General features: G+C 43.0%; 1 protein-coding gene across 1 annotated transcript in view; it reads right to left on the bottom strand.

The window, feature by feature from the left end:
* Nucleotides 1-24369, bottom strand: part of CACNA2D4 (calcium voltage-gated channel auxiliary subunit alpha2delta 4) — a 270960-nt gene that overhangs the window by 158432 nt on the left and 88159 nt on the right. The window contains 1 exon segment of the mRNA XM_061582150.1: nucleotides 20821-20898. Coding sequence (XP_061438134.1) covers nucleotides 20821-20898 — 78 coding nt within the window.

Genomic DNA, 24369 nt, shown 5'->3' with positions numbered 1-24369 from the left:
TCACATGCCCCCTTCCGGGGGAAGAAGTAACGATACACTCGGGGATTTTCTCATAAGTAAGTATGCATAGAATTGGTCCAATTCATATTTCTCTGAGTAAATTATTTAAACATAATGGAATTAATCACGTGCAGGCTGCACATTTGCTTGCATCTTCTCTTTAGCTAGTTTACAAACTGGTCTGTAGATAAGGTGCCCACCTTTTTTACAGGCCTCTAGTCCTGTGCTTTTAAGAGTCATTTGATCTGCAGACATTAGAAGATGGCATTGCTTAACTCCATGCCATCTAATAACTGCTGAATACGAACCTGCTATTAAAGGCACAACAACAAGCCAGAAGGATATGTGGGGCCAGGGCCCCCCAAAGGAGTGGGAAGCAGCCCCCAGCAGAGGCTGCTTGAGAAAAGTGTCCCTTCCCAGCTACGCTCGAGGGCTATGGACCTTGCTTGCAGACTGCCCAGTTATGGGGAGACTCATTTTATGATGTGGTTTTTCTTTATTATGCGGTTTTCCGGATCCTATGGACGCACTGGTCCAGGGGACAATTGATGAAGACATACAGTTGGGCAGGGTTATTGGCCCCTTCCCATCATCCCCTACCTCTGCTCTCTCAGTGCCCCCCCCCCGTATAGTGCCCAAAGTGGCAGTGGGCAAAGTCTACCTGATTCACCATCCGTCATACAAGTGGGGTCAGTCAGTGATGGCTTCATACCAGATAGTCTATGCACAGTGCACTACACTTCATTCAATATAGTGCGCACCTGTGGCAGAGATGCCTTATGGGCAAGTGTGGCAGCTAATCTGCCTGCGTTGCCAGCTGTTACACATGGTGGATTTTGAGCTGCTGAGTTTTGCTTTTTAGGTCAACTATGCAGCAGAGCATTACCTATGGGCTGCTGTATTCTTGCATGGAGCACTTCAGCCCCTTCTTGGAAGGGACAGCCAGGAGACGAGAGGCCCCAGAAGCGGTGGGGCACTATTTTCATGATGTCCAGTTCTCGGGTAGGGCAGACTTTGGGTGCATGTTAGCGCTTGATGGCACAGTTTATAGCATAGCTATGAACTGGGGAGTTCTTTTGGCAGCTGGGGAAGTGGAGGATCCTGCCCCAGTGTTCACCTTCCAGGGTATTAAAATCGACTTTTGGACCCAGGGCTGTAGGCTGCCTGGGAAAAGCTTGAATTGTTGCAGATCAAGATCCTGAAGTTTTCAGGGGCTGGGAAAGTGTTTGCTTTCTGCCCTTCAGGTATTGGGGGCCTTCTGCGGTGGGGTTTATAGTGCCATAACAGGGATTTCACAGCCTTACCACAGGTTCAGGGTTTTGGCTGCCTTATGCGCCAACCTGCGGTGTGGCCCCCTCCGTTCCTGCAGTGCGTCAATGGTGTTTCAGTTAGAGGAAGGACCGACTCTGCTAGTCCCATACCGCATACTGGGAGATGGAGGAGGGGAGTCAGAGATGGTCAGGGCAGGAGGGGATTCCTGGGAGTTGGGGGATGGCAGGGGCTATGCAAAGCGTGGCCTATTCCTAGGAATCACGTCCTGGAATTCATCACAGATGGTAGGAGTAAAGCTTGTCTGCCAGTGTGTCGCAAGGTAGGCTTGCAGGGGGCCTTTAGGACCATTCACATGTCTTGGGATATGTCATGTGCTGGCCAGCTGGCCCATGCACACCCCCATACCCCTTATCCTCACCCTCCATGTTCACCTGACCCGCCAGGGATTGTTGATCAGGGAGGTGCCCTGTGACCATCATGCTTCAAAGCTCAGCGGTTACATGTAGCACCCCTCACACTTAATTTTGGAGCCTTCCGGATGGGGGGTGGGGGTGTTTGGGGCCAGGTCAGACTTCCCTTCGAGCCATCCTGGGGTCCAAGGTTTGTTTCCAGGCAGACCAGGGGTACAAGAGTCATTCCACATTATTTTACCCTCCCCTGGACTGGACACTTCCCCATGACGGCGACATAGTGTTTTGGCCGGAAGCTATAGGCCTGGTTGCCTGATATTCAGGGGGAGCGATCTTCCCTCATAAAGTTTCGGTCTAGTGTCGCGATGCCTGGGAGCGGACCCATGGGGGTTTGAGGGCCATGCCCCTCCGGAATTGGGGTTGCCTACCTGGCAGTGGAATTGCCTACCTGGGACGGTCTATTTGGTTTTGTATATGCAGGTGCAGGCCGTTAGGAGGTGGAAGTAGGGGGCGCATGGAATACATTCACCGCAGGGGCGAGTCTGAAGGTCTGGGACCCAACTGTTCACGATTGTTTCTGTTTTTGGCAGGTTGCTGGACGGGGATGGAGCAGACGCGCAGTCTACTCTGCAGCCATGGCATGAGCTCATAGGCTGGCCTTGGGGCCGCAAACGCACATTGGTTCACAGCTGGGCCTCTGATGGTGGGCCATGGTTTGGTGACTGGGTCGACAGAGTATGCGCTGGAATGGTCTCCTACCCATGTCGTTCCAGCAGGTTCTGGGCAGAAGGTTACTGAAGGGCAAGACATGTGAGAACATGCAGTTGAGGCCACAATAGCCTCTGGTCGTCTGCTATGGTCAGACAGGAAGGGCAAGGCCCTCAGTGGCAGGCATGTGAGGACATGCAGCTGAGGCCTTGGTAGCCTCGGGTCGTCTGCTGTGGTCAGACATGGAGGGCAAGGCCCTCAGTGGCAGGCATGTGAGGACATGCAGTTGAGGCCACGGTAGCCTTGGGTCGTCTGCTGTGGTCAGACATGGAGGGCAAGGCCCTCAGTGGCAGGCATGTGAGGACATGCAGTCGAGGCCTCGGTAGCCTTGGGTTGTCTGCTGTGGTCGGACATGGAGGGCAAGGCACTCAGTGGCAGACATGCTTGGACATGCAGTTCGGGAGGCAACGATGCCATCCTCCTGAGGGACCTGCAGAGGGGTCTGCATGAGATTCTTATCGGGTGTGGGGTAAAGGGAGACTAAGCAGAGGCTTGTCCCCCTTTTGTGGCAAAGAAGTGCGGGAAAAGGTTTAAAGGGAAAGGGCAGCTAGGTGACACCTTTAGGCACCTTTGGGGGCGATTGGCGGTCCGGGGGCCTGCAGCTCAGGGCTATACGGCCCGGGGGGCAGAACACGGGCCGCCTTTGGGGCCAACGTGCCTCATCCGCTCGGAGTTTCACGGCTCCGGGGGGCGGTGATGCGGGTTGGACCCCCTACACATCTTCTGGGTGTGGCCTGAGCTGGGGGTCTGGCACAGGGCAGCCCCGGGCTCAGGCAAGGTTTGATCGCCCTATGGCTGCAAGCAGGCTTTGCCTGGATCATCAGAATGCTCCCGCACTTGATTTCCCCTCTGCAGGTTCATTATTCCAATTGATTCCGTTTAATAAAGTGGCCCATGATTTAACCCAATGAATGGTGTTTGTGTTTTATTTCGGCAATAGGCCGCAATCCCGTTCCGTGCCCGGTACCTGCCGGGCAAAGGGGCGTGTTTGCGGCTGCTGCCGAAGCCAGGCCGCCATCAAGGGTGTGTCCGTGCGCACGTGGCGCGCCAGCGCGCCGTCGTGACGCACAGTAAGGAGGCGGGGCAGCTGAAGGCCATTTAAGGCCACTCCACCAGCCTCCCGCCCTCCTTTGAATTTTGGCGGCGCCCGCCCGACCCTCCCTCTACTGCAGTGTGATTCATTTGGTCGCTACGGGGCCGACTAGGAATTTTTGGCCTGCCTGCCTCGCTTTGCTGGCAGGTTTCTTTTGCCTACTCCACACTGTGGTTGGGGGGACGGGTCAAGGGTTAGCACGGGTGCCTTTGGGGTTAATAGGCTGATTGGTGTGTTTTTAGCTTCAATATGTCAACGGTCACTTGTGGCAAAGAAGTGCGGGAAAAGGTTTAAAGGGAAAGGGCAGCTAGGTGACACCTTTAGGCACCTTTGGGGGCGATTGGCGGTCCGGGGGCCTGCAGCTCAGGGCTATACGGCCCGGGGGGCAGAACACGGGCCGCCTTTGGGGCCAACGTGCCTCATCCGCTCGGAGTTTCACGGCTCCGGGGGGCGGTGATGCGGGTTGGACCCCCTACACATCTTCTGGGTGTGGCCTGAGCTGGGGGTCTGGCACAGGGCAGCCCCGGGCTCAGGCAAGGTTTGATCGCCCTATGGCTGCAAGCAGGCTTTGCCTGGATCATCAGAATGCTCCCGCACTTGATTTCCCCTCTGCAGGTTCATTATTCCAATTGATTCCGTTTAATAAAGTGGCCCATGATTTAACCCAATGAATGGTGTTTGTGTTTTATTTCGGCAATAGGCCGCAAATACAGATTGTGTCTACCTCCCCTGAGTGGCTAGGCAGTACTGTGTAAATCGCACTCACAAATCTCTCACTTCCAGTGTGTGGGATTGTTCCTTTCTCCCCCTCTTTTTTGGTCTCTGTTTCTTCATCATTATAATCTCTCTCTCACTCTCTCTCGCCTCTCCATGAGCAGCTGCTCTTCAGATATTCCTTTCTCTGATCTTCTCAACTGTCACTTTTCAACTGTCACAGACGATTCCAACCCCCACATTCCATCTGCCTTCGAAAAGGGTAGCTCTGCTTCACAAGCAGGGGCTTTTCTCTTGCCATTCTTTTCCATGACACAAATCGGGGTCATCTGAGACAGAGAGACAGTGGAGCCTCTGGTGGATCCAAATTTAGATGCAGATTTGGATCTAAATGACTTAGCCTTTAAGGGTATTGCAAACCAAGGGTATGAAGCTAATGAAGAAAGCAACATGTATTTGATGAGGAATTGAAAATATGTTCCTCAGCCATGTGGTCCTTAATGTGAAAAACTCGAATCATTTCCAGAACTTCATGGAAGTTAGTACATAAACACCAGCAGGAGGAATCTTGGCACAGGAGAGCTCCATTTTGCTCTAGATTTCTTTGTATGTCAGACTGTACAGAGCTCAGACTGCTGAAGCCTTTCCCACTCTCATCATCATGTACCACAGGAATGAAAATATAGCAGACAGCGCAATTCAGGGTCTTCCAGCAGAATTTCCAAAATGAGAAAAGTAAGGGCTGTTCACTTCCTTTCCAACATAGGGTAGAGACACACTTACTGTTCTGCCAGTTCCAGTGCGTTTCCACCTCTCTTTTCTTAAAATGGGAGCACACTACACTAGTCAAACCCTGCCCGTTTTTATTGTAAGACCTGGTGGGATCAGCTCAAGTGTGCTTTTAAAAAAAAAAAAAATCCGCTTCAAACAGATTTCAAAACTGATTGGCAGATCAATCTGTTGCCCCTCCAGGTGTGGCCAATGGAAACACTTTGCTGTAGGTGACTAGGGTGCTCACAGCCACAGTGTTTCCATTGGTGTTATTTCCCTATCTTCTGTCCATACTTCTGTGGGGAGGAACTGCATCCCAGGTTCAATCCTTGGCATTTCTAGTTAAAAGACTCTTGGGTAACAGGTGATGGAAATGACCTCTGCCTGTGGACATGGAGAGCTGCTGCCACTCAGAGTAGACCGTACTGGGCTAGATGGACCAATGATCTCAACTCAGCATAAGGCAGCTCTACATGTTCAAAATGTAGGCAATTATTCTGTTTGATTCTATGACACTACCATTCTCATTATTCCAAACATATTTTTAAAGCCCTGAGACTAGTGCACCACACACATCCCCACTAGCATGCATGTACAGTCTGTAACCTGTTCTTGTTTTCAGAGTTAATATTGGGAGGGACCATACTTCTCAGCCTCCACTACCACTAAAATCAGCAATTTTTTACATTTTGCACTGGTACTGTAAAATAGCATAGGTTCATTTTTTAGCAAAAATGAGAAGCTGTCAGAGGAAATAGAAAAAAATAACTATGCCCAAGGCTCATTTGCACAACTAGAATTCACACCTCAATACAAAGCACTAAAAAAAATATCCCTGCTATTGAAGTTGTTTGTGCAGATATTAGAATCCAGAAAGCCAGATATGCCCATCACAAAAGCACAAAGAGAAATGCTACCAATTGACCGCAAATTAGATGCACAGCCCATACAATTTCCAAGGCAATGTACATAATACCTAGTATCTGGACATACAAGTACTCTTTATACATAACTTTCTTTTTAATGCGTGCACCAAAAATGTAAAGTGTGATTGTTGTATCTGAATTTGTTACTGTGAATCTATTTCTGAGAAAAAAATATGGGTAATGTGGATGCACAATTTGTGATCCACAAATCTAAATGCACCTCTTCAGCCAGGTGCTTGACAATCCTCCTGTTTTTGCACTTCCAGGTAAGCAGCAAAATCAGGTTTCTTTTTCAATCCCCTAGTGTGCCACCATACATAGCTCTTGGGCTTTATTCAGTGCATGGGTTTACAAACTGCACAAGCCTGGTCCTGTCATGGGGCAAACTCTAAAAACTGGCATGGGGAACTAACATAGAGGTTGTATATCTTCTCCTGGAAATATTGTTTTAATCTTAGATTTTCATGCATCCCAAAACAACACCATGGGTACTTGAGTTTTCCAAAATTAACTCAGAAATTGGCCTTTAAAGAAGCCTGAAAACAGTGAGAGTGCTGGGAAAGTGATGGTAGGAGATTCCAGTTCATATATCTACACAACCAGTGATTAACCAAGCCAAACACAGTCCTCTGTCTGTGACACCTTACCACAGTCTTGATGAACTGCCCATTTTTGCTATCTGCCTGAGATTGCAAAAATAGGGTGGGGGTCAAGCATGTGGCAGGGCACAAAAAAAGGGTGGTCTGGTCTGTTGAATTTGGTTTTGGGTCCCAATTTGGTTTTAGGTCTGTTCTAATTTCTGAATAAGGTAGTCACACATAAGGACGGGTGAGAATTTTGCCAAAATTGAACTTGGCACTGGACTTTCTGGCAGCCCAGAGGTTATCTATCTCTTCAGACAGATCCTGAATGCTGCAAGTTTCCCCACAATAGATTTAAAATAAAAATAAAAATGGAACTTTGGTGTGCTAAGGTAAAACTGACAAGATTGTGTCTTTGCTTTGCCAAGGTGAAATTGACCAGCCTGTGTCTTTGCTTTGTAGTCCATGTCTTTGCCTTGCTCAGCCTGCTCTTTGCTTTGCTCAACCTGTGTGTTTGCTTTGCTAAGGTTAAACTGACCAGCCTGTGTCTTTGCCTTGCAGCCTGTGTCTTTGCCTTGCAGCCTGTGCTTTTGCTTTGCTCAGCCTGTGTCTTTGCTTTGCTAAAGTGAAACTAACCAGCTTGTGTCTTTGCTTTGCTAGCATGAAATTGACCAGCATGTGTCTTTATCTTACCTTAAAAACTATCTTTCTTCTCTCAGGGCTGGGAGGAGGATCCAATGTCATTCTGGAGAAGGAGGAGGAGGAAGAAGGAGAGGAGTGAGTGGGCAGGCACTGGGCAGAGGAAAAACTGCTTTCCTTTCCTTTCCAAAAGGAAAACATTGTTAATAATATCGTTATTTTGCAGGAGGGGAATAAATCAGAAAAGTAAAAGCAAAGGATAGCAGAATAATAACTAACCCAAAATGGAACTGCCTGCCAGTTCAATGTAATACAATCAAACAGGCACCAACAAACAGATCCCATCCCTACTTACACATCACTTAAAAAGGAAAAAGAAGACATATCTGTATCAAGCTTGCACATGCTAAGATATGTCTAAGGATACAAATTTAGACATAATTACTATACAGTAGGGCCCCACTCATACGACAGGTTATGTTCCGGACCCCCACTGAAAAGTGAAAACTTCTGTAAAGCGGAACTCATTGAATAGAATGGCACACGATGCCTGAAAACCGCCGTAAAAGTGGAACAAGCGCTGTATGAGTGGGGCTTTAGTCTAATTGAATCTAATTGAGACCGCTACATTAGCAAAGCGCTGTAAAGTGAAGCGCTGTAAAGCGGGCTCTACTGTAACTTAAACAGGAATACAATATTTCTCACCAAAGAGGAAAAAGCTGTGAACAGGTCACATCTGCCTGCTTGGTCTGCTATCCAGGTGCTACCTGTTGATAGGCAACTTCAAGGTCCCTGCTCTTCCTACTTATGTTTCTTTATCTTTAAACTAGACGTGGACCAGACAGTCATTCAAATAGAGGATTCCTGCAAACAGAGGACTGTTCCCTAATACTAAGACACATGACCACCTTATTTCTGAATACCAAATAGTAGTAATGTGTGGGCCACCATGATTTTTTCCCCAATTGCCAAGCTATTCATTCAGAAAACATGGATGCTTTATATACTACTATTTGTGCAAACATAATTTTCTACTCCAGTTTCAGAAGGCATGAATGGAGTCCTGGTCTCTAACTTCTGCAAAACCATTCACTTCTTGACAATCTTCCAGTTATCATATTGGCTTCTGTACTCTTCCATTACAATCAGGAGAAATGTGGATGATAATGCAAATATCTACCGTTTCTTTGTTAAGACTAATAACCCACACTCATACCTTCCACCCAAATGCACGTGCATAAATATGAAACTTTGAGACTAATCTTCTCAGAACATTGTATTCTTTGACTCATCATTCTAATCAGTGTAGATCCCAGCATTCTCTCAGTAAGCATTTGTTCCTTCCAGCAATGTATGATACAGAAGACACAGCACAACCCATCCACTAGGATAGTTTCACTATAACGAATAGTGCAGCCCTGTGAGATTTTACCAGCTTTCTACCTTCACATTCTAGATAACACCTATAACTTTTTCAGCAATACACCTACCTACATTATCAACATATTCCCCAAATCAATGATGCCCCAAGTTCATATTAGAACTCAGGGTCATCCAATAAAATGGAATGACAGTAAATTCAACATAGACATATATTTTTACACATAATGCATATTTACTTTATGAAATTCACTGTCACAATTTGTGGTGATGGCCACTATCTTAGATGGCTTTAAAAGATAACACCACAAATTCAGAGAAGGTAAGATTGGTCCATTAATCATGTCATGATAGATGTATGAAACTTTCATGTTCAGAGACAGTATGTCACTGAATACCAGTTGCTAGAGAACAACAGTGGGAGAGAGCTATTGTTTTCATGCCCTACTGGTACGCTTTATGGAGAGATCTTGTTGGCCATTGTGGGAAATGGGATTCTGGGCTAGGTGGACCTTTGGCATGGTCCAACAGGGCTCTCCTTATGTTCTTATAGTTTTTCATATGCATTTATGTGTGAATTCTCTCACACACTTGACATATATTACTGAACATTCAGTCATATCATCCTTACAAATCAATGCACAAGTTACTAGCCTACAAAACATTTTACTATCCAGCAGAATAGTAAATCATACCAAGAATAATACTATAACAACAACAACAACATGTTTTCCCCCAAGGCACTCAGAAATCATTAAGAAGAAAAGCTTCCCTGTATGGTTGCCTAGAAGCAATTTCTACTCAGCACCAGCAATCAGGCTAGTGGCTGTTTACAAGCCTGAAATATTATATTACACATACACAAACCACATTACCATTCCATCCACACGCACTTCTGCTTATATGATAACCCACACATTGTCTGTTTGCACGGACAGCCCACACATTCACAAAAATAACACACATTTTCACATTTTTGTGTAAATATCACACACACACACAAATGCACTATCTGCGTAAGAGCACGGAGTTGGAAGGATCCTTGGAGATCTTCTAATCCAACCCCCGCTCAATGCAGGATCTGTAATGCAAGATGCAATTACAGTACCCCTGATAGATGGGCGTCCTGAACATAGTACATAGTTTCAGGTGGTTACCCAGATTTCACACCCGGATCTATGCTCTCAAACACACCAGGAGACCAATATGCTGACAATCCCACTAAGAAAATATAAGCATGTCCTCACAGTGTCCACTTATGCTGTTGAAGTGGCTCCCTTCACAGAGGAAATGTACACACACACACATTTCAGTAGGGTTGAAGCTATGCATGAGTTAATACCAGTGAAAGAAAGGAGAGGAAATTAAAAGTGAAAAGTTGAAAGCCTAGCACATGACTCTTCCTCTATCACATCTGTGAATCCTGGAGTGTGAAATTGTCTGAAATGAGTCAGACCAAAGGCACAAGGAAGCAGTTGCCATAGCAACCCCCCCCACTGCTCTAGTTCTGCGTAGAATTAAAACAGTATCAAATAATTTAGGAGCAAAGGGAACGTGGCAAAATCTATGGGTGCCCATCTCAAAATGTCCTGCAATGCTGTTAGTGTCCTCTGGGCCACAGTCAAGGGCTCTTTTCCCTTCCAGCACAACGCAGAAGCAGTCAAGAGACAAACCAACAAGGACAGCAATGGATAGATAACTCTGAGCTAGACAGTGTCTGCAGCATGACAGATGGAACCAACTCCTGGACTGTAACCCCAAATCTGGAATGGGCATCAAGCCAATGGACTAGAGATGTGGATTTCCCAAGGAAAAGTCCCACAAGTATCAGTAAGGCAAATTCAAGAACTAATTTCCAGAATATCTATCTTATTGGAAGAGCCCCATCTCAGGTGAGCTCAAAATGCGGGACAAGGCATAGCAATTACACTCTAAAGTGGGATGTAACTCCTTTTTACAAAACAAAGAACTCTTATTTAGGCTTTTTCCTATAAGGTGGGATAAAAACAACCAATGTAACAAATAATTACTTCATGATAGGAGGAATGATTGAAATAATTCCAGCACAGTTTTCTATATAAATCTCTGTGCATAAGCTGAAGGACCACAGCTACCTACATAGACACACTGTTCCCAGCAGTTAACTTTACTTAAATGGAGAGCAAAGGAATAGAACAAGCCAAAAGATTGCTAGACATTTGGGCTTTGTTGGAGTTCAGCCATGTTATCATGTAGCTACAGTCAGTTAACAGAGCTACTCCACAAGGCCGTGTCTGCATGAATGGCTCCCAGTGGTCCGATGTAGTGGGAGGAAGGGTTGCAACAAGCCCTTTAAATTAGGAACAGTGGATTTTCTGCACTTATGCCAAATTGTACCAAATACACAGAACTTGCACAATGGTTTGTGCATATGAAACAGTACTTCTGACTTCTCTTCAGTACCTCTGCACCACAAACTACTTTGAAACTCACCTGACTTCAAAAGTAGTTTGTGAAGTGCTGTGCAGGGCTGCTTATAGGAAAAAATAAGCCAGAAATCCCTTTGCATGCATGTAGCTCACAGGACTGATGGTTGCCTTTAATTTACTGAGCAATAAAAAAAGAGCCTTTGGTGCAAACAGGGAAGTGGTTTGGGCAACAGCAAAATACAGTGAGTTGATCTTCAGAAATCCTTTGTACTGGGAAGCACAGATCCATCTATGAAGTGCTTTGGATTTTAAAGCCATGACATGCACATGGTCCTACATGCAGCAGCAACCAAAAGCAGTTCTTTAAAACACACACACACACACAGAGGGGGTTGTTGTTTATGATTGGAATTATGATTAGATGCCAAACAACTCACTTGAGGAGAAGGTCACACAATAAGAGAGACATCATATACACAGACCAGGGAGACAGCAGAACTCCCACACAGATTCCAGCAGTTTCACTGGGACTTTAAATCTGTCAGCAGCTGCAATGTAACTACAACAGTTTCTCCCCAGTGAAGAATAAAGCCCCAGGTTATTGACTCACATGAGAGAACAGTCAGTAATATTATCTGGAGAGGGTTTAGGAATTCCTCATATTATACAACCTCATGTTTTTCCTGTGTAGAGGTTTGATTTTATTTATTTATATTTATTTATTGCATTTGTATACCGCTCCATAGCCGAAGCTCTCTGGGCGGTTTACAACAATTAAAAACATTTTGACAGCAAAAGTCTCTAGGCTTATACCTCTGGAGACAAAATAGCCTCAATTAAACTATAATTAATAATTTCATCTTAATTAATATTTGCACAGTGATCAAAAGCTGTTAGGCACATTATAGTAGCTCACAAGGTTCCTATGTCACTGGAAAAGATACAGTGCAGAAGAGAAAGCTCCCCTCATGTGGTTTCCACCTAAAAAAAGCCACAACATACACAGAGCAAGCGTTATGGAAAAATATTCAGTATTCAGGAGGATACAGAGTGGGAATGGAGATATATTTATCTTTTCTATTCTGTTCAGAAAGTAATCAGAAGCAAATATTTGGCTACTTACTACAAATCAAAATACGACATTTAACGCTCTTTGCTTTCTTGACCATCCTGATCCTTCAGTCTCTATCTCTGTTCTAGCCCACTTCTTACATGGTCATAGGCGAAGTGCAAGATTTCTCCAGAGGTCCCTCTTCACCTCCTTCAGCTCCCTTCTTCCCTCAACTTCCTGTTTCAGATGTTACAAAGAAATGTGTTTAAGGCTGCCTTGGTATCACCAGCCCACATATGTTCACTGTGCAAGTTCTACTTCGAACTTTATAAATGCATTCACCAGGGGGGTGTGGCCAGCAGAGCTGCGAAATGGCTGCATAACTTCGCTGCTCTGTTCCCTCTGGATGGAAAAGCCTCCCTAATATTAAATTGGGACATAGCCTTATTCATAAATAAAAGTTATTTCGAGGGGGGAATGCTCCCCAGCATATTTAAAGGAAAAGAAGGCATTTTGGAGGACTATTTTAAATCGCAAGACACAGAAGGCCCAAGCGCAGCGAAGAGACAACTACTAAACAAGATGGTTCCCGGATCTCAGAAAAGCTCTAAAACAGCACCTGCAGATGTGAGTTTTGCAGCTGCTTCATGGAAGGAAGAGCTAGCTACGCAATTTCAGTCTTTTACCTGGGATGCCTCTTTTCAGTGCTTGGGGGTTAAACTGACGGACCTCACTGCACGTTTGGATGATGTAGCGCAATCATCATCAGAAGCACTGGATCTGAGCCTAACCAATTCAGAGGAACTATTGCTACTCCGACATGAGAATAAAATTATAAAAAATAAGCTGGAGGACATTGAGAATTGGGTACGTAGATCGCATATTCATTTTCGTGGGATTAAAGAAGGGGCTGAAGAACACTCTGCGTCAATGGTTGCCTTTTTGGCAGCATGGTTAAATTCTGTACTCCCGGGCCTAGAAATATCAGTAAATGATTTTGAGCGACCTCACCGGGCACTAGCTGCAAAACCCAATGATAAAGCACCCCCATGGGATATTATTGCTTGCTTTACAAGGTTCACAAAGAAAGAAGATTTAATGCGAGCCTTGAGAAAGATTAAAGATTTGCAGTTTGTTGGCAAGCCTGTTATGGCATTACAAGATTTATGCCCTGATACGCTGCAAAAGCGAAGAAATTTTAAACAGGTCACCACCCTCTTGCAGAAGGCGGGAATCAGGTACCGCTGGGGATTCCCATTTCGATTGATTGTCCCTAAGAATGGAGGGCTGCTGACAGCGAGCACCATGAAGGAGGCTCTATCCCTCCTGACAGCGTGCAACATAGAACACCCTGAAGGGATCCAAAAAGAAGACCTAGAAGCTGACGAAAATGACACACGACAGAGATATAACAAACACTGGGAAAGCAGCAAGAAAAATCTTCACCCTCGCAAACGCACCCCTACAGAATCAACAGCTAATATCCATGCAGAAGCTCGATCTCTCACACCAAGTCCTTCTAATGCAAAATGAAGAGACTGTGCATCAAAACTCACATACTTCTGACAAATTCTCCAGCATTTAAATCTCCAAAATGATGTTTGAGAAATAGCACACAAGTCACCCGTATATTAATCTTGGTTGCTTCTAATATTAAAGGGAGGGGGGCACATGGGGGGGAAGGAGGGGGGAATTATAGTTCTTTCTTCTCCCCTCTTTCCTCATTCCTTCCCATGTGTCCCCAAGACTTTTTTCTGCTTTTTAACTTATGTTCTATCCGGGGGAGGGGGCAAAACAAAGCAGATGGCAACTCTTTGCAGCGGTCTTCTCCTTTCCATATTCTTTTCTACCTTTTGGCCTTTCCCCCCCAAAAAGTTGTGTTTATCACAAGGGCCTAAGCCCTAGATCTATGCACTTTTGCATAGACGTGGACTCTGTGTTTTCAACTGAGTCTGCAAGGTCAGGCCTCTAATGGCACCGCTCAGGGACTTTAAGTTTTTCCCTGTAAGGAAGGTGCTGGTATGTTGTCCAAGTTTAGCATTTGTTTCATCAGTTAGACTCAGTTGGGTAAGTTTTGGGGTGGAAAGGGTCTCGTGGGGAAGGAAAGGTGGTTTATTCTGGTTGCTATTATTAAACCTTCGATTGATGTATTCCAAGTTAAATTGGTGGATGTTAAGGGGGCAAAAGGGGGGAGGGAAGGAAGGGGGGAAGGGGTCGGGGGAAAAAACCCAAAGACATTATGACTAATATAAAAGTTCTAACCCTCAATGTGAAAGGGCTAGGTGACAACATAAAGAGGCACAGAATAACCCGTTATATAAAAGGTATGGCCCCTGATATTACCTTCTTACAAGAAATTCACTCACCCCGTACCTCTGAAACGCTCTTGAAGCATAGCTATTTTGACAAGCAATATTTAGCAGTCGGCTCTGCCAAGGCCTGTGGTACAGGAATTGTATTCAAGAGAAATTTCCGTTTTGAAGTCCAAAAAATAGTTAAAGACCCAGAAGGGCGCTTTATTTTTTTAGTGGGCCTATTAGAGGGTTCCCATCCAATAACAATAGGCACATAATATGCTTCAAATTCAGGGCAATTAAACTTCTTAACTACAGCATTTCGAAGACTAAAGAAAATTGGGAAAGGGGACTTTATTCTTGGGGGAGACCTAAATCTAAATCTAAAAGGGCTAGATCCGGAATTGCTTGTTAAATCCAAACTGCAAAAATCAATTATTAAAGGCAAACATAAAACATTAAAGAAAAAACTACAAATCCTACAATGCTGCATAAATTTGGGCTAAAAGAAATTTGGGTGGAACTGTACCCAGGGGACCATAGTTTCACTTTTTCTTCAAAGACCCATCAAACTCAGACACGCCTGGATAGCATCCTAGTATCAGAGACATTACTGACATGGGTGGCAAGTGCAAGGGACTATTAGAATCACTGATCATGCCCCTGTCCTAGCATCCTTTTCAAACCTGAGCACTCAACAAAACTCCCCAGTTTGGAGGTTTAACCCAATCCTTCTTACTACCCCAGGCAGCACAAATACTATAAAAGACACTTAAAAAAATTATTTCACAGAAAATGAAACTCCAGACACCTCTATCACTACACAATGGGAGGCCATGAAGGCGGTGGTGGGTGGCATCTGTATAAAAGAATTAACAAATATTAAAAAAAATAAGCAGGTTACAGACAGATGCTATAATAAGAGAGCTGGAAATACTGACAGCGGAATATGGGAGAACATGGTCTAGAAAAATACTACGCTCCATGGAAATAAAAATAATGGTCAGTCTGCTATACGCAAAGCAACCTTTTTATGAATATGGAAATAAAGGCTCTAGATTATTGGCGAATTGGATCAAGAAAAAACAAAACAAAAGTGTGGTACACAAACTACAAAAAAAAGATGGGGGGCTAATACGGGAAACTAAGGCAATTAATAGAGAATTTACTAATTTTTATAGCGAACTATATAAGGATAGCGGTAGCTCAATGAGCGGAATCCAGGACTATTTATTGGATGTGCAATTGGCAGCTCTTAACAGGGGAGGAGAGAGCGACACTGATAGCCCCTAATCAGTCTGAAGAAATTGATGAATACTGTGTACAGTTCTGGTCGCCTCATCTCAAAAAGGATATTATAGAGTTGGAAAAGGTTCAGAAGAGGGCAACCAGAATGATCAAGGGGATGGAGCGACTCCTTTACGAGGAAAGGTTGCAGCATTTGGGGCTTTTTAGTTTAGAGAAAAGGCAGGTCAGAGGAGACATGATAGAAGTGTATAAAATTATGCATGGCATTGAGAAAGTGGATAGAGAAAAGTTCTTCTCCCTCTCTCATAATACTAGAACTCGTGGACATTCAAAGAAGCTGAATGTTGGAAGATTCAGGACAGACAAAAGGAAGTACTTCTTTACTCAGCGCATAGTTAAACTATGGAGTTTGCTCCCACAAGATGCAGTAATGGCCACCAGCTTGGACGGCTTTAAAAGAAGATTAGACAAATTCATGGAGGACAGGGCTATCAATGGCTACTAGCCATGATGGCTGTGCTCTGCCACCCTAGTCAGAGGCAGCATGCTTCTGAAAACCAGTTGCTGGAAGCCTCAGGAGGGGAGAGTGTTCTTGCACTCGGGTCCTGCTTGCGGGCTTCCCCCAGGCACCTGGTTGGCCACTGTGAGAACAGGATGCTGGACTAGATGGGCCACTGGCCTGATCCAGCAGGCTCTTCTTATGTTCTTATGTTCTTATGAAATCATAAGCAACTTAAAGACCAATAAATCTCCAGGACTGGATGGGTACACTAATGAGTTTTATAAACATTATAAGGAGTTTCTCACTCCAAGGTTGGTGCGTTTATTTAATGGAATATTAGCTGGTGACGCCTTTCTGGAAACCTGGAGATATTCCAAGATAGTGGTTTTACCAAAACCTTTTAAAAATCCTCTGTACATGGAGTCATACAGACCGATTTCATTATTGAACTCTTATTATAAAATTTTTATAGCTAACGTATGAATTTAAATATCACAAAATTAATCCATCCCAACCAATCAGGCTTCATTCCAATGAAACAAATTGCTGACCCTATTAGACGCATTTTAAATTTGATCAAACATTGTAAAGATAATAAATTGCCCCTTGCTTTTTTTATCTCTTGACATTTTTAAAGCTTTTGATTGCGTAAACTGGACTTTTTTTAGAGGAAACTGCACGTAGAATGAATTTTGATCCTACGTTATCAATCATAGACAAAATATATAATACTTCCTTTGCATCTGTCAGAGTGAATGGAATTGATTCAAATTTAATTTCTATTTGTAGGGGTACAAAACAAGGGTGTCCCCTCCTCTCCTGTTTTTAATAGCCACAGAACCACTGGCACAAAGTCTCAGGAGCAACAATGCCATCTCTGGGATCTCCATAAGAGGAGACACTCATTTATTAAGTTTTTACCCTGATGACATGGCATTGCGGATTACCAATCCGGTAAAAGCAGCCACTCACATTAAAAAGAATTTGATCAATTTGCTCAGGTATCGGGATTGACAGTTAATTTCCAAAAATCAGAGGCATTATGTTTTCATTTACCCCCTAGAGATCAAAATATGTTTGGAGAAATTTTAGGTATAAAACTCTGTCCAAAACAAGTACGTTTTCTGGGAGTACAAATACATAAGAACTTTAACAAACTATTTCAAGCGAATTTCAGACCTACATGGATGTCGATTAGATGGAGCAAACTTAATCTCTCTTTAACAGCAAGAATAGCAGCGCTTAAAATGAATGCACTTCCCCGACTCACCTTCCTCTTTCACACACTTCCTATATGGATTTCAGACAAACAGTTTAAAATATGGCAAAAAGAGTGGGAATTCTTCATATTTAAATCCAAGAGGTCCAGAATCAGGAAAAAATTAATATACCGACAGGTAAAGGCAGGAGGGTGGGGGATGCCCAACCTAAAATTATATTATGAAGCCAATCAACGCTACCATCTTATTTTCCTGATTCTGGACAGCACTAGAAATCGTTGGGTCCAAATTGAGAATGTATTGGTGGATGGCCTACCTTTGAACACATTATTTTTCAGAAAAATTACTAAAACAACATTGCAACGCATAATGGGAAACTCACGGCCACATTGATTAAATGCTGGAAGAAGCATGAAAAAACTCTGGTTGGTTTAAATTCTCCTTTGACTCCTCTCTTCTTCCATCCTGATTTTTATAATAAAAATAGATATATAGCCTGGCAGGAATGGAAGTTGAGGGGACTCTTCCATATTCGAGACTTTTTCACTAACAACCAACTAATAACAGAGCAATCTTTTAGAGATACGCTAGGTGACATAATTTTTTCTTGGATCCAATGGCGTCAGACACATGATTTTTTATCAAGGACACGAATCAAAGAACAGGCTTGTTGCCAATTAAACCCTTTTGAACTGATTGTAGCTGCAAATAATGGTGAGAGAGGTATTGTTTCTCAAATATATTCAATGTTACTATCACTTGAAGGCTCTGACTTATCCAGTCTCAAGATGCAATGGGAGAATGCCATTACTGGGCAGTAAGGAGCTGAAAATTGAACTGAGCAAAATGACGCAGGAGTTTAAAGAAATAGGGGATCCTGTGAGAGAGGAGAATGAGATCAGAGATGAGAAAAGAAAAAATAAAGGGAAGATACAAGCCCTGGAGATTGGAACAAATGTGGAATTGGAAAAAGATCTGGAGTTTATGGATTTTAGAAATAAAATCTACTGTTTGGAATTTAACGTTATCTCTGAAGAAATTAATGAAGATATTAGAGATAAAGTTATCAATGGCTTGGATAATCTTCTGGACTGGAATGATGTGATGGAGCTTGATATAGAGAAAATCCATGGAATTAACTGCAGCCATGTGACAATGGAAAAACTCTTAAGAGATGAGCCAGTGCATTTTGTAAAAAAGAAGAACACAGATATGACTTTACAACAGTATTTCAGCAACTTATTCAGAATGGATGGCAAGAAAATATTTGGGATAGAGGAAATTCCCATCAGACTCTTATTATATGACTATGGCTACAACAGCAAGATTATTATGGAATACTGATAATGGAAGATTGGACACTGAAATTACTGGACTTAACAGGACTATTGAAGATGGAAGATGGAACTAATAGGGATAATGGAATAATGGCTATTGAAATTATTGGACCTAACAGATTCTGATGAGATGGATTAATCGAAATGTTTATTTGGACTATGGTTATGACAATAAGATTATTATAATTATTAACGAGATGGATTAATTGACATGTTTATTTGGAGAAAAATTGATAGATATATTTCTTAAAGAATTGAAACCTCTCTTTGACTTTTTGTGGAAAGAATAAAGTAATGTTTATGAGATTTGATGATTAATTAAGATAACTACTGGAGGAAAGTGATTTTATAATATGATTTAAGAGACAGGATTGTTATATATTGTAGACCTATAACTGATTTGATATGTGACAAATGGGAAGTCAACATTTTATTTTTTTTTGTTTAATCATTTTTGTTTTGTTTTGTTTTTTGTCTTTGAATGTTTTATGATTTTGTTTTGTATGTTTTATGAAAATTTGAATAAAAATTATTGTAAAAAAAAAAAAAGATGCAATGGGAGAATGACTGTAATATTTTCATAGATGAAGGGGTGTGGCATACTTACTGGCAAAAACCTATAATAAAATCAGCCTCCAGCCAACTACACGAACGTATGCTAAAATTGGTGCATAGATGGTATGTCACTCCGGTGTGGCTGTCCTGAATAAACCCAGCAATGTCTGGACTTTGTTGTAGGGGCTATGGGGAGCGGGGCACATATTTACACATATGGTGGTCTTGCCCTCGGGCCCAGTCATTTTGGAATCTGGTATTTGAAGAAATCCAGTTGATTGTGCCTGGACCTGTGGGCAGGACTCCGCAGGTGGCACTCCTTAATCTCCTCACCGATGTAGATGTGGATGAGAGGGACAAACCATTAATTGGACATCTACTTATGGCGACCTGTCTAACAATAGCAAAACATTGGAAAGACCTAAGAGGTGCAACGGTAAAATATTGGTATCACAAGATCTGGTTCATTGCCTTTATGGAAAAATTAACATACAAACTAAGGGCTGCCCGTGGTATTTCTAAAACTGACAAATTTACCTCAATATGGTTTTCTTTTATCCAATATGTTAACAATAAAGAGCACAATCAAAATCCACCATCTTATTATGCTAAAATTTGGAGCGACTAATGTTAAACAAATTTAGAATTTCCCCCCCTTACCTGCTTCATCCACCATTGTTTCATCCACATCCCCTTATTCCTTAAGTAATGCCACCTGGTTGGGGAGGAGGGGGGTTGTTTGAGGGGCTTGTAATTAGTTGTATTGAAATTGACATTTGTGTAAAAGATGTATGTTCTCAATTAACTACAATGTGTGTATTACTCTCTTAGAAAAAACAACAAAAATATATGCATTCACCAGCAGAACATGCAACTGACTGTTCATTTGGCTGTTAGCAATTTTTTAAAAATGTCACAATCAGCCAATACTTTTTCACTCAGCCACCTCTTAGCTCTCACTCTCCATTCTCTCCACCCTCTTCTCTCCTGAGCTCTGCCACCATTTGACTTGCCAATCAGCAATCCCTATGCTACCTTAAAAAAAACCTGACTTCAACAAAACCACTTTAAAGGCAGTCATATGAGTGTCCCCAGACCATACACTGTACATGTTTTTTGATGTACAATAAAATATTATGCTGTCACAGATTCACAAGTATCAAAGGCTGTAAACAGAGCTAAGCTGAACATATTCATAGGTTTCAGTTTTTGCCCCAAACACTGCCCTTTTGGTGATGTGGAATCTTTCACTGAAAAAGCAAACAATGGAGGCTTTTAACGCCGTTGTATGCAAAGCAGTTTCCCAGTCTTTCTGCAACTATACAGATTTCCCAGGCATGCCCCTTTAGGGCATATGGAGGAACTCCATAGTCCCAGATTGAAAATCAGCAGACTTTTTTGGTGAGTGGGTGTGTGCAGAAAAATCAGCAAAAAACAGAGGCAATGTTTTCCAAACACAAAAATGACAAAGAAGCTATACATATGACTTTGTATGAGGCCTAGTTTTAAATGGATGGATTTCATATAGTATGTTCTATTACGTGATAGGTCCCCTACCAGTCTGCACAGGGAACCATTTCATACTAAAGAAAGTGTTTCCCCATCCTTATCCCCAACATTATACCTTAAGTGTGTTGAAGCAAGCTCCTACCTGCAGTGATTCCAGTCTTCCAATCCACAGTCACAGCCACAGATGTGCTCACTGGTACCACTTCAGGCATGCCTCCTTCTGTCACATAAATGAAGCAAATTTAGTACCTGACCTTGTGTCCCTGAAGAAGAGGGTCTCAGAACTGACACACACAAATCAAACACACACAAATCAAACACAAAATTGCAGTACAGGGAAGGCTGAGGGTTAATCCACACAAACAACAACAGAAGTGGTAAACCTTGCATCAGGACTTCAGACTGCAGGTGAGGGTTCGCCTGATTGATTGCTCCTTCAATGATAAAAAGAATTCCCTGCCCACAGAAAACTAACATTTCAAGGAGACAGCTAGATTAAGAGCCTTCTCCCTGACATTGTGTATGTGTTTATTTACTCAAAATACTTCTAGGCCCCTTTTCTAGGCAATGCCTGTCCAATGTGGTGTAGAACAATAAAAATTACAAAATATCAACAAAAGAACAAGCATAAAACCATAAAATCCCTCCCAAGACGATAGCCAATAAAAATACTTTCCATACCTATAAAAAAACCCGACAATCCAGGTGTAGGAATGGTTTTCATGGGGAAGGATTAATTCACACATGCCCCATCCTGCTGTGCGAAATGGCACAGTCCACACACAGCTTTACCACTTCAGCTGCTGTGCTGAAGTCTGCACTGAGTCTTTTAAAATCCTCCGAAGCAGCTCTGTGTATTACTGATTATGAAGGAATATGACCTGATCACCCTCAATTAGCATAACAGGACTCCTTAATCTTCAAGAATAGATACATTTATTTCTGAATTTTTCAAACCAAATAAAGATTCCAACTCGCACATTAAAGAAGTAGGCCTATCCATGGTCTTTTCCTAGAAAAATAAGGACAAAAAAGCTTCACTAAGACATCTTTCTTTCCACATTTATGTACAGTGAACTGTCAAATTGCCCATGAAAATGTATAAGCAATAGGCGTTGTGAACGGCTTGAGATACACATCCTATTCCCTGGTATAGGACCCTAAATATCCTCAGTAGAAATTTTTTGTGAGTAATAACTATGTTCCTAATGAAATTCACAATCATAAATACCACAGGCTTCAGCAGAGAGGGATGCCTATAAGCCCAAGTGGTTGCTAGGGACAACCATGGAATGTTCATTCAACTGGAGGCAGCTCCTAGAATGTGCAGTTAAGCCCTGTATATACTTCTAGTAATAGCAGGTACATTTCCTCTATATGCATGACCCAAATCATCGTTCATTATGACCTGCCTTGAGCAGCCCTGCCACTGAGCGCTCTCCTTGCGAATGTCTTCAACCTTGTGCTTTTCTGCTTACCAGAAAGGGCTGCTGCAATTGTGGCATGGGTCACAGGGTGTGCATGTAGTTCTGATTCAGTCACTGCTTCCAAGAGGCAAATGCAATCAAGCCTGAGGTTGTTCATATGGAGATCTTTCACTGGTAGGGCTGCAAGTGTGAACTAACCCTGTGAGACACCCTGTAATCTCCATATTTTCCCTTGTCCCACTAGCAAAATGCTAATCGGTCAAGATTTCTCTCCATTTTGTCAGTGGATTAAATCAGTTTGAAAGGAAATACTTTGCCAGCTAATATTCAGTTTATCAACAGAGAGCAAGACATTTTTGAGCTCTGCCATATATTTGTCCTACCAAAGGAGCAGGGGGAATTAACTGGCTCTATTAAGGCTGAAGGGTGATGGTTGAGTTCTGCAAGGAAGAGTCAAAGAACTGTTTTGTCAGCCATAAAGGTCATGGAATTTTGGATTAATCAAAGATTTTAGAGAAACCTGCGGTCTCTCATTTGGGTCAGGTGTTGCACAGCCATGTTTATAATAAAAGAGGGGTAACATCCCTAAGAAGAACTGGTACACTAGAAGATAGCAATTGTATATTAGCACCTTGTTCTCTCAAACAAATGGGGTGGGAAACCTATTACTAAACTGTACCATTTCAGAGAGGGTTTCACATGACTGAATGCACCTCTGTACATAAACATTCCCTACGTATAGAAAACTATTTGGGAGAAAGCTAGGTTGGAACTCTTCTCTCTGACATGTTGCCTGAGGTACATTAAATCATATCAGCCCCCACCTGCAGTCTGAAGAGATAAAGTCACAAAGCAGGTTCACCCTCTTATCTGCTGTTTGGGAGAAACAGGCTTGTAGAATCAAGTGTAGGCTAACTTGTTTATAGTTCCTTGAGCTGTACAACTGTTCCCTTTTCTGTGTCAACAGGGACATTCTGAAGGTCAGGATTACTGATCATCCCCCCCCCGTTTTTATTTCTTCCCAGTATATTCGCTTTAACTGAATGTTCTGTCTCAACATAAGGGTTTTCCTTTCTCTTCCCCCACAGTTCCAGTACTTGTTATTGCTTTTTATTCTTGGCTCCATCAAGAGCAGATTTCCCATCCCATCCCTCCTCCATTTGGTAATCAAATAAACCTCCCCTCAACTCCACATTCTAGCCAAAGCAGCAAGCACATGCTTAGCAGATATCAGCATGTCTGGTTTGTCTTTCAGTTTCACTACTGAAAATGTGAGCAGAGCCTCTCTCATTTATTCTCATTTAAAGAGAATGAAAGTTGTCACCCTGAAGTAACTTTTCTGATGTTAAATTTTAGCTAAAAAAGTAAGTTTGAGGTAGCAGCATGCTAAAAACACATACCAGGTGCTGTGCAGAATTCCCTGAGATCTTGATGGCCTTGGGAACATCAGTAAGTATGAAAACATGAGGGGAGCAGACATTAAAGAAGGGGTGAAGAACCTATGTTGGACTTCAGCCCCCATCAGCCCCAGCCAGCATAGCCAAGAGTCAGGGATGATGGGAGTTGTAGTTCAGCGACATCTGGAGGGCCACAGGTTATCCACTCTAAAGGATCAAGAGCCACAGAAACCTAAGCAGAAGAATAAGACTTCCAAGCCCCAGACCTGCTGTTTCCATGGAGCTGCCATATGTCTACATTTTAACTTCCCAGTTGTTTCAGGTGATAATTTTACATGCTCTTACGCCTCTAACTACTACATCTGTTTGACTGTCAGTCCCCAGATTAATCCAGGGCAGAACTTGGAAGTAATTCGTTACAAGTAACAAATTACTTGTAATTCATTACTTTTTTGAGGAACGAGTGGGTAATTCCTTTACATTTTGATTGTAATACAACTAGGAGTAATTTTATTACTTTTGTGGAGAAATTATAATGTTTCCAGCATTACTTTGGGGCATTACTGGGGGCGGGGGGAAGCAGGGGAAGTCTTCTGCTCCTCTGATTTGTGGATGAAAATCATGTGCTTCAAATTGGGCTTCTATGCAGCATCGCTCTTCCCTCGTGCTCTGTGGGTGGGTAGGAGGTGACGAGGGAGGAGGTGGAGAGTGAGATGGGGTGGAGTGGAGAAAGCAATTGTTTAAAAAAATGGATGGTGGTGGAGAAGAATGGAGTGGAGGGAAAAAGGAACCGGAGGGCAAGAACATGGATTAAGGAGGAAAAGGGGGCAGCAGCAGAATGGAGATAAAGAACTGAAGGTGAAAGAT

The sequence above is a fragment of the Rhineura floridana genome, chromosome 8, assembly GCF_030035675.1.
Source record: "Rhineura floridana isolate rRhiFlo1 chromosome 8, rRhiFlo1.hap2, whole genome shotgun sequence".
NCBI lineage: Eukaryota > Metazoa > Chordata > Lepidosauria > Squamata > Rhineuridae > Rhineura > Rhineura floridana.
The sequence above is the reverse complement of the archived record's forward strand: the minus strand, read 5'-3'. Positions and strand labels throughout refer to the sequence as shown.